The sequence below is a fragment of the Wyeomyia smithii genome, chromosome 1 (assembly GCF_029784165.1).
Source record: "Wyeomyia smithii strain HCP4-BCI-WySm-NY-G18 chromosome 1, ASM2978416v1, whole genome shotgun sequence".
Classification (NCBI taxonomy): Eukaryota; Metazoa; Arthropoda; class Insecta; order Diptera; family Culicidae; genus Wyeomyia; species Wyeomyia smithii.
The window spans coordinates 150,441,927-150,453,216 of record NC_073694.1 but is presented as its reverse complement, the minus strand read 5'-3'; the positions used below and the strand labels follow the sequence as shown (position 1 = coordinate 150,453,216).

The 11,290-nt window shown below is 40.9% G+C and overlaps 1 protein-coding gene across 1 annotated transcript; it reads right to left on the bottom strand.

The window, feature by feature from the left end:
* Window positions 1-8,781: 8,781 nt before the first annotated feature.
* LOC129717272 (lipase 1-like) lies at window positions 8,782-10,120 on the bottom strand (the record flags this gene model as incomplete). The annotated part of the gene is made up of 2 exons (XM_055667133.1): window positions 8,782-9,253; window positions 9,317-10,120. Coding segments are annotated over 2 exons (1,188 nt in total), but the record flags the coding sequence as incomplete, so codon positions are not given.
* Window positions 10,121-11,290: the final 1,170 nt, after the last annotated feature.

The window sequence follows — 11,290 nt, the reverse complement described above, 5'->3', positions numbered from 1 at the left end:
CGCGTAAACCAAGTTAAAGACTTGGGGGTAATTTTGGATTCCCAGCTCACTTTCAAGCCTCACATTTCGTTCACTGTCGACAAAGCCTCTAGAGTTCTGGGATTCATCTTCAGGATTGCTAAAGACTTTACGAATATCTACTGCCTTAAATCATTGTATTGCGCATTATTTCGCTCTATACTGGAGTACTGCTCGGTTGTCTGGACTCCTCATTACAACAATGGCGTGGAAAGAATAGAATCAGTTCAACTGCGCTTTTTGAGATTCGCTCTTCGTAAAATGCCATGGACGGATCGCTTCCGTCTACCAAGCTATGAAAGTCGCTGCTTATTAATTCGTTTGGAGCTTCTGTCTGTCCGTAGAGACACGGCCTGTCACTGTCCCGCTCTTTTGAAACAAGTAAATATAAACGTGCAACTTCGTGCTCTTCGAAACAATTCGATGCTACGACTGCCTGCTCAATGAACTAACTACGGTATTTTTGGCGCAATGTCTGGTCTCCAAAGGTTGTTCAACAAAGTATCTGCTCTATTCGACTTTAATTAATCTCGAACGCTTCTTCGTCGGCGATATCGTTTTTTTTCAAAGATCTGACTAGTTCAAATGTTATATCGTTTGTAATATGTAATATTGTATTGACTCTCTGAAGATATTTGAATTGTTGGCTTTAAGTTACACCATTTGGGGCCCCTGCTTGCCTGTTGGTGAATATACCAAATAAATAAATAAAAACCATCATTATACTGGAAGCTGCATCACTGAAAAGTTACAGATCTTCTTCACACGGCGACGAAATCGAGAGCATACCTTCTCAGTGTATGAGTCAGTCATCGAGTTCCATGCCTTGGTAATGGAAGCTTTTTAGGCACCAACACTGGGATGAGAACGTTCACAGGCCTTAGCCTGAACATATGCCCATATTAAGTAATCCAAAAGATTCAAGTCCGGGCTGCTAGGAGGCCAAATGTCCTTTGGTCAAAATTCCATGTTTTTCTTTAGCCACGCTTGAGTCCTTTCTGAAGTATGACACGGTGCTCCGTACTGTTGGAAAATGACATGTTGGTGTGCTCCAATGTTGACTTTCATCCATGGCAGAACGTGGTCCTTTGAAATGTTCATGTAAGCCTCGGTATTAACTTTCAATCTGGAGGCGGTTGGCGAATGACTGGACCAAAGGCGCAGTATAGTTCCCACATGCGAACCATTGGCCTTCCAGGTACCGATTCCCTACCTCCACGTTGGTGCCAACCGGGATACGAGTAACTAGTAAGAAGATCGGGTAACCAACACCGGTGGGACTACCGGTCGTATGCTGAGAGGGGAAGCGGCCTTCCTTCCTCGGAAGAAAATTTCTTGGACAAGTTATGTCCCAGTTCTGGTTGTGTTCGGGACTCAAAACAGTAGCTCTACGTCTGTCCTCCTGCGAGAAAGTGGGATTGATCGTGGGCCTTGCAAGCCAGCACCACGAAAAACAAAAGCAACGAACGCTAAAAGAGAAAATTCGAACCTGAATAATCGGTAAAGGCCTAGGCGACGAAAAGGGACTAACGATTGGATACTCGGAACATGGCACTGCCGTTCTCTCCATTTTGCTAGGAAGTACCCGTATAGTTTCTAAAGAATTGGAAAACCGCAAGTTCAACATCGTATCGCTGCAGAAGGTATGCTGGAAAGGGACGACGGTGCGTACAAATAGGGATGGACACACCATCTATCAGAGTTGTAGTGACACACATGAGCTGGGCACAGCTCTCATAGTGGTGAGTGAGATGTAGAAGCGGATAATCGGGTGGTGACCGGTTAATCCCAGAATGTGCAGGTTAAGAATCAAGGGTCGATTCTTTAATATTAGCATTATAAACGTTCACAGCCCTCACCTCGGAAGTACTGATGACGACAAAGACGAATTCTACGCGCAGTTGAAACGATCGCTGCCATCAATTGCCATCGAGGATAACAACGCTCAGGTCGGTCAAAAGGAGGAGTTTAGACCGGTAATTGGACAATTCAGCGTACACCGGCTGACAAATGAAAATGGCCTAAGAATAATTGACTTCGCCGCCTTCAAGAACATGGCCATACGTAGCACCTTTTTCCAGCATAGCCTTCAACATTGGTACACCTGGAGATCACCTAACCAAACAGAAACTTAACTCGATCACGTTTTGATAGATGCTCGGCACTTTTCAGATATTATCGACGCCAAAACACTTCGGGGCGCTAACATCGACTCGGACCACTACCTAGTGATGGTGAAGATACGCCAAAAACTATCCGTTGTAAACTACATACGGTACCGTTGCCCGCCGAAAACTACGCGCTTTCTTTCGAAGCTGCACTGCCAGAAGAGGACGAGGTGGAAGAAGCCCCTCTAGAGGCCTGCTGGAATAACGCCAAGTCAGCCATCAGCAGTGTAACGGTGAACGTCCTAGGTCGCGAAGTACCGAGTCGACGTAACGAATGGTTTGACTAGGAATGTCGGCAGATATCATGGATAAAAAGAACGCAGCGCGGGCAGTAATGCTGCGGAGAGCCACCCGTCAAAACGTAAAGCGGTACAAACAGACAGCAAACCCAACTTTTCCAGGACAAAAAGCGCCGCTAGGAGGAGGAAGAGTGCGAAGAACTACAACAGCTGTACCGCTTTCATGAAACACGAAAGTTCTATCAGAGATTCAACGCATCCTGCAAAGGTCATCGGAGCGGAGCTTCTCAAGATGGGCCTGGTAAAGTTGACAAGTTGTCTGTATCGGCTGATTGTTAAGATTTTGGAAACGGAATGCCCACCGGAGAGTATCGTTTCCTGAGAGTATCGTTTGGGGTCTAGTTGCTGGTTCAAAATCCGGGGTCTTAACGTGTTTTTGTTCTTTGGTTAAATGTAGGCAAAAGGGAATGGGACTAGATGGGATGGAATCCAGCAAAACGTATAAAAGGGACATGTAGGGCAGGTCAAGGCTCGCCAAGACATCACGAACAGGAACAGTCAGCCTGAAGGGAAACTATTAATTTAGACCTAGCGCCACGGTGTACAAAGTATGACCAAACAACGTGCTCTATGTCGTGATAACCTTCACCACAAGCACAGATACCACTTTCCGCGAGCCCAATACGGCAGAGATGAAAATAAGTCCTTCTTCTTAGTTCTTAGAATGAAAATGGCCTGAGAAATGTTTGTTTTTATCTCTCTAGGGTATTGTAATTTGAAAATATTGACAGAAGAGAAAGAGGCTTGGTATAGTAGTGCAGTCCACATTCTACGTGGATTAATTTGGGGGGATGCAAATGTCTACGCTTGTTCCCGATAGCAAGAGGGGTAATGATAATGTCCACGTGGACATGATATTTTGTGCTGTTCTGGTTATAAGGTCGTTGTCAGTTGCATTTGCGATAAATTTAAAATTATATCTTTTTTGGCCACTCTGGCTTCTTTTTTTTTGGAAAGGCTCTTCAGATATACTCAGCACGTGTTGAGAACTTATCAAGAATTTCTGGTAAAAGAGGATCAAGGAAAGGTAACATATTTTAGGCAGCTCAAAGAGCCCCCTGTGTATTGTAATACTCGAAATGTGTAAAGTGAAATATAAACATAAGTATATCCATTTGTATACTATCTTTTTCTCTGTTGGTACTTTTTTTCAGAATGTAAAACTGATTTAGCAAACTTCAACAATAATCAATTGAAGTTCCCAATCGAGGGACACTATTCCAATCACCGAGAACCTACTTTTAGCAGTTTGCATCTGTTTTGCAGGGGATTTTCTTCAGCAACGAATGGCACCTGAATGGTACAATTATGCTTGACTTTTTTCCATTGATGTTTATTCATAAGACTTTTTTGTGCTGAACGGTATTTTATTTATTCCTAAAACAGTATCAGAATTTTTTTCTAATCATTGGAATTGTCGAATTTTGATCAATATTCAGGAGTTTGAGGCAAGTTTTCTTCGTCTTTTTAAAATAGGCATCACTGCTTAAGCCGTTTCTCACCCTATTTCTTTTTGTATTGTTTTCTCCCGTTAGCATATGTATTTTCGAGCTTTTTTAGGCTAGTTCAAAATCGTTTTTCATAAACTTTGTATTAACTTTTTGAGGGACTTTCAATTAAGTTGTAAACTTAATTGGGATTCAGTTTTGTCTTTAATCACATTCATCTGAAGAACCACTTTTAACTAAATTTGGAGTCATCTGCTTTGCCCATTTCTTCCATTTTTATTTTCGTTCTTCAAGTATTAGGTTGACTTTGATCACTGATCATTTCCGTTTTGGCCTTTTCTTGTCGTTAGAATTACATTATTAATTTGAACCAAATTTAAAATTATTTTCCTCATTTCCGTTTTTTTCTTCCTGACCTCCAAGAACGTTCCGAAGCATTTTTAGTTAATTCGGAGTACCTAATTTGCTTTATTAGTTTTTTAAAGGCTTTTTGTATACATTTAAACAAATTTTTTGTGGAGCATTTTAAGCCCTTTTCGGAGGTTAAATAAAGTATCTTAAACCATTATTTTCATTCCTGACTTTTTCTAGCATTCAAAGACTTTTCAACCATTTTGAGCTGAATTCGGAATTCATTCTTTGCAAGCCATTCGAAGTGTTCGAACTGAATTTACGAGAAATTTTATGCATTTTAAATTAAGCTTGATGTAAATTTATCTTTAGTTTGGTATTTTGCTTGTTTGTACCTGTTTTTTTAAGTTATTAGATACTAATTTGCGATCAATGTTCTAGCTATTTTTGAGGCGTTTCTCTGCTCATTTGAACGGTGTTCTTTTCAAAATTAGAATTAAATTTCTGTTGTTGCCTTTTCACAGTTTTACGTTATTCAAGCCTGCTGGCTACATTTTGATCATATAAATTTCGGGTCGTTCTGCGTGCTAGAAGATGGAGAATATTTCATTCTCAATTTTTTAGAGCCGTGTTAGGAACCATATTCTTTTTTGGATCGTTTTTCTATGCGTGTGATAATATGTTCATCATTTTGACAATTGAATGACAATTGTGGTTTTTGATATCAACTGTTTTTAAAAGTGATATTGATTTTATACTGAATTTGGTTTTTTGCTTGTTCGGAAAAGGTTCGCATTCCGATTAGACAAAAAAACATGATTGTGTTCATTTCCAAATTTTTCATGACTTCAGATACGTCCACAGGTTTTCTCGTTTTTTTTCCCTTGACGTGTTTTTAGTCACTAAAAGTTATATTTGGGATTATTTGCTTTTCGACTTCTTCTGGATTTAGAAATATTTTTCATGTTTTCTTTCTCCTTTTCAGAGACCTTTTAAAGGTTTTGAGGTTAATTCGGGATAAATTTTTGATTGTTTCTGCATGTGCAAGAGAACGGGTCATCTTTCACTTGAAAAGACATTCAACATCTTCCAGTAGGATCATCATCGGAAGTACGCTATGCCGCCGCTACCGGCTGTTGAAATGTGTGAGTGAAAAACACACCATTGATACAAAGGTACACATTTAAAATTAATTGTGTCGTTTATCCCTTTCCTCAATTGTGTGTCCCTGATGGCTGATGTGGTACGATTTAACCTCGCCAGAATTACCGACCGGAAGCCAGCAAGGGTGAAAGGAATGAAACGGACGGAAATCATTTTATTTTATATTTATCATTGTTTGGTGCAAAAAAAAACGAATATTGTATCTGTTTTGCATAATTAGCGGGCGCAAATTACACCTGCGAATATCCTGCTTGTCTGTTTGGAACGACTTGTGGTGCGTCTTCGGAATCCTGTTTTTTGTTACCAAATTCCGCTTCATAGCCGGTCATACTAAAAATCTTATTCCTGAGGTCTCAAGTCAGCAGAAAACGTTATAGTGGTTTCGAAGACTTCGGTTAAGAAGCGCCTGCAATTCGTAGATTTTTCGTCGAATAACAGGAGCCAAGCTTTTACCCGTCCCTAATTAACGTTGTCGATAGGGAATATATTCGATTATTTTTTATTCTGTTGTCCATATGTTTAAAATTGATACATCGATTACCAATTATGCAAGTGTTCGAGAATCCGTGATATGACAGCGCGCGAGCGCCTGATTCGGGTAGGGGAAAGTTATACGATATATTTTTTCCATGCGCCGTGATGTTCCCCAATTTCGAATCGGCGGACTATCGCTATCCCAGGAGACCATACTGTAAAATAGAACCGTATGCAGTTTTGATTCACGGTCTATACGATAATGCAGCGTGAAGGATAAATCGAACATTTCGGCTGTAGCATAACATGGAAACACAATTATTTTCCATTTCTATAGAACTCTCAAGGAGGAGGGTAATGGCAATGTGGTTTCAATAGGACTCTTTACTGACATTGATTGAGAAATGACAAGTGTGTTTTCAGTAGAATCAGACAAGCCCTAGAATTGATATGTCAGCAGTTCCCCGGCGCTTGAGTTGGTAAAAATTACTTCAGTTCGAGTTTCATCTACAGTCTCATGCATCATGTAGAAAGAGTAATGTTCCATTGAGTTCTTTTATTTTTCTTTCAACAGTGCATTTTTGCACAAATAGTTGTTGTTCTTTTGCGTTACGTTAAAAGTGGTCGTCTTTAAATTCAATTGTATGGTTTCTCGATTATGGAAATATCCATATTGAGTATTATTCGGTCATTTCCGACTGTTTCCTAGAAAATGCCATTTAGCAATTCAAAATGCTGCCTGAGGTCAATTGTTAGCTCAGAGATACTCATATTGGATGGTATTTGGTTATTTTAGGCTGTTTTTTACAAACCGGAAGTCGCCATCTTGGATTTCAAAATGGTATTCAAGATAATTTCTGGCCTCTGAGCGTCATTCTGGTAGAAGAAATACCCATATTGGGTGTTTTTCAGTTATTTTCGGCTGTTTCCCAGGAACCGAAAGTCGCCAACCTAGCTCCGGAGATACTCATATTGGGTGGTATTTTGTCACTTTCTGTCATCTGAGCGTAATTCTGGTTCCGAGAACATTGAATGGTGTTTGGTCATTTCTGGTTGTTCTCCAGAAACCGGAAGTAACCATCTTACAATTCAAAATATTGTCTGAAGTCGATTTGTGGCTCAAGTGCATCATTACGATTCCGAAAATACCCATTTTGGGAGGTATTTGGTCGTTTGCCGCTGTTTTTCTGGATTTTGAACGTCATACTATTTAAAGAAACACTCATATTGGGTGGTATTTGGTCATTTTCAGCTGTTTTTCAGACACCGGAAGTCGCCATCTTAGAATTCAAAATGGTATCTGTGGTTGGTTTTAGCTCCTGTGTATCATTAATCATATTATAATATTAGGTGGAAATCGGCCATTATTTGTTACCACTAAAAACATTCACCTGCCAAATATGGTTCCATTTAGAGGCCGTTCCTAAACCACGTGGTCATAAAGAGGAGGACAGGGGGGAGGAGTTGTCAAAAGACCACGAAAGACCACAAGGGGGGGGGAACGAGGGGTATAAAAAGTGATCAAAATAAGACCATGTGGTATAGGAACGGCCCCTTAGTAGATTAGTTCGCGAGATGTGCAGAAATTTGTGCAGAAACATGTGCTTCCGAGTATCGAGCGGGGGCCTAGTGTGGTTGGTAACGTCTCCGCCAAACACGCTCGACGCCTGGGTTCGAATCCCACCGCCGACATAGGTGTCGATGGTTGTGAGGTGGCGTGATCCACTCACAACCAACCCAGCTGGGTCTAGATTCAATTCTAGCCGACACCGGGAGATTTTCTGAGGCGAAAAATCTCTGGGATCACGCCTTCCATCGCATGAGGGAGTAAAGCCGTTGGCGCCGGTCCGTTAATAAACGGGTCGTGAGTTAGGGTCCTGGGTGTGGAGTCGCCTCCCCAGGCGTCGGTGATTGGCCACAATAGTGGCGGAACTAGACCGACGGAAAATAAGCGAGAATAAAAAAAAAAGTGCTTCCGGACAAGGGGGGGGCGTCTAACCATTATGGACATATTTGTTACCTCTGAAAACATTCACCTGCCAAATTTGGTTCCATTTAGTTGGTTAGCTCTCGAGCTGAGCAGAAATTTGTGTTTCATTTGTATGGATTTTCTCCATTCCAGAAAATGAAGGGGTGTCGATCCATTATGGATATATTTGTTACCCCTAAAAATATTTACATGCTAAATTCGGTTCCATTTATTCGGTTAGTTCTCGAGATGTGCAGAAATTTGTGTTTCATTTGTATGGCACCTCTCCCTTCCAAAAGAAGGAGGGGTGTCAAAACATTATGGACATATTTTTTACCACTAAAAACCTTTACCTGCCAAATTCGATTGCCATGCAGTTCATTAGTTCTCGAGATGTGCAGAAATTTGTGTTTCATTTGTATGGAACCCCTCCCTCCAACGTCCAACTATTATGGACATATTTGTTACCCCTTAAAACATCCACATGCCAAATTCGGTTTCATTACCTGGTTTGTTCTTGAGTTGTGCAGAAATTTCCAGAAGAGGGAGGGGTCTCAATTTATCATAGGAACCTTTATCGGCACCAAATTACATACAAATTTTCACGTCGTTCGGTTTGGTATTTCTCGAGCCTATATGGATCAGACAGACAGACAGACAGACCGGACTGTATTTTTATATGTATAGATTACAACATCAATATTTTAGAACCTAAAGAGTGAATATACATTTTTTTTTTACAACATCAATATTTTAGAACCTAAAGAGTGAATATACATTTATTGGATTGAAGCGTTCATGTAAATCTATTTTTACAAATAAAAGTTTCAATGAGAAAGGCTGGGTATGACCGCCAGGTGGATTAATTTAGGTTTTAATACCTCGTTAAACTTGGCAAGGTTAAAACATGTTTTTTTTTTCTACGCAATAATACTAAATATCAACATATCGTTTACAGCTAATAGAGATTCACTGTCTTTACGCTTTCCACAATTGAAGCCTGGAAATAATCTCATCATAAAGAAGTTCTTTCACGTCCTTCGCAAGAAGAAAATCTAAATGATTGAACTTTACGTGGTCAACCTGTCGGCGCCCAACAAGATTGGGAATCTGCGGAGACAAACGATCGACGTCCGCCGGGCTGGCCAAATAGTCGTTCAGCGCATAGTGGAACATAACCGGTGCTGTGATTTCTGTCAGATTGTACACCGGTGGAGTGGACACTCCATAGATGAACTGGTTCTTGATCTTGCCGTGATCGTAGCGACGGAACTGGTGCGATCGAATCCCTTGTGCATAGTGCGCGATCTGCTTGGTAGCCGCTCCAGCTGGGGTGTGTCCGATTATCATTGGGAACAGTTTCTGCAGTAGAGAAAGTAGCTAGAGTTTAAGTTTGCCAAAATTACGCACAGATCATAAACTAACCAAATCCACTTGCTCTGGATCGGAGCCAGCCAACTGGAAAAGAACATTCAAACAAAGGTTATTAACAGTGCTGGACGGGCACAATAGGCTGGCAATATCGTGCAATATTGCGTTGTTTGGGAGGAACTCATCAATGCCAAAAATCTCGAACAAGACAGTTAGCGTGTCTTGAAACAATGACATAATTTTCAATAAAGGGCTCTGTATGTATTGCGTATACGCCACGGGAGCGAGAGCTTGCATGAGGTGGATTTTTTCGTTGTATTCTGGACGCGTGGACGCCATCACGTAGAAACTTGTGTTTCCCTGGGAATGGCCGATGTAGTGTAGTTTCTGGTGCCCACTTTGGACCAAGATATAGTCAATCATAGCTGGCAAATCATAGAATCCTATCTCATGCCACGAAAACTGCCAGAACGCGAACATATTTGGTGTTAGTGTCAGATGTGCACGTGAATAGATATTCCCTCGGGCGTTTCCAAGCCAAACGTCATAACCTTCGTCCGCTAGAAGATAAGCCAGGGCATTGTTCGGTCCAACAAGTACCCAATCTGCAGAACTACAAAGCAATCCATGCATGAGAAATACAGGAATGGCGCCTTTTCCACCAGGAATACGATGCAATTCCAGAACGTAACCGTCTTCTGTGATAACACGGTGCTGCTCTACAGGGTAGCCGTATTTAGAGACTAACTGCGGAACGGTCAGATGTGCATCTGCGGGATCTACTTGAAAATCTCTCGTATTACTAGTGTTATACACCGGAACAGCAGCACAGCAGTAGGAATGTTGCGGATAACTTATTCATCGCTTTGCCGCGGTAAACTGGAGTTACCTCCATCCAGACGATAGCTTTTAAATAGTAAGTTTCAAGTACTGCGCCAAAAGTACTTCCGCATCTAATCCACGGTACTTTCTTACGCGATAAATGTTTTCAAGATTTCATATGTAAACATAGTAGTATGAGTTTTCATAAGCGATAAGTCGGGTAGGGGGTTAGCTGCAATTGTAATCCAATGTTTACTCATAAAACAATACAAGGTGATCCTACGTTCCGGCTTCGGAGTGATAGAATGATTGTCGTTTCTGTGAAATCGTACTTAAGAAATATACATTCAAACAGAGGAGTCTAGTTTGCGCCGTACCGATACTAGTTATTAATGCGGAGATTCAACCAGTTTTAATACAGGACGCGCACTTGAATGTTATAAGCCTGTCTTTGTTATGAATCTAGGTGCTTTATATTGATTGGTCATAAGTATGTCTATCCAGCAAAAGAACCACGAAAGTTTGAGACAAATATTGGAGGGTACTTTCTGAGTCGGTCTATAATAATTATTATTTTTCTTAGGCATTTAACCAAAAGCAGCGCGAAATGTTAGGCTGACTATATCTGTTAAAGACGAAGGAGAGAGAGATTTTCTATCTGAGAGTCAGAGATCGGGTGATACTCGTTTTTTTGCGTGCAAAGCAAACGCCGTTGGGAGACTGCACTTGAATTTCTAAAGAGACGAGTAAGAGCAGTTCGGATTGCACTGTACATTCGTTTCCAAAGAGACGAGTAAGTGCAGTTCGCATGTCACAGCACTCTTTATCCGTCTCTTGCCGGAGATGTCTCTGTACAGTTATGTGCAATAAAAGCGTTCGAAACATGCTATAAAGGTTGTATTAAAATCTGTGTACGAGCCAGCAGGAAGACGCAAACGGACAATATTTTCAAATTTCATAAGAATCGGATGATATACCAATTTTTGGCAGCACTTTGAATGTTGCTGTATCTGGCAATGTCAATGATTTTTATGTTTGAAAATCACAATTTTGAGCTTAACTTCGAATACCTGTAACTCCTTCAATTTGATCTGATTCTTATGTGATTTTTTTTGACGTTGACTAACGTCTATATCGAAGTTAGGCACCTGAATTTGAAAATCTAGTAATTCAACCAGGGAAAACCAGGGAAAAATGGTCAGGTTT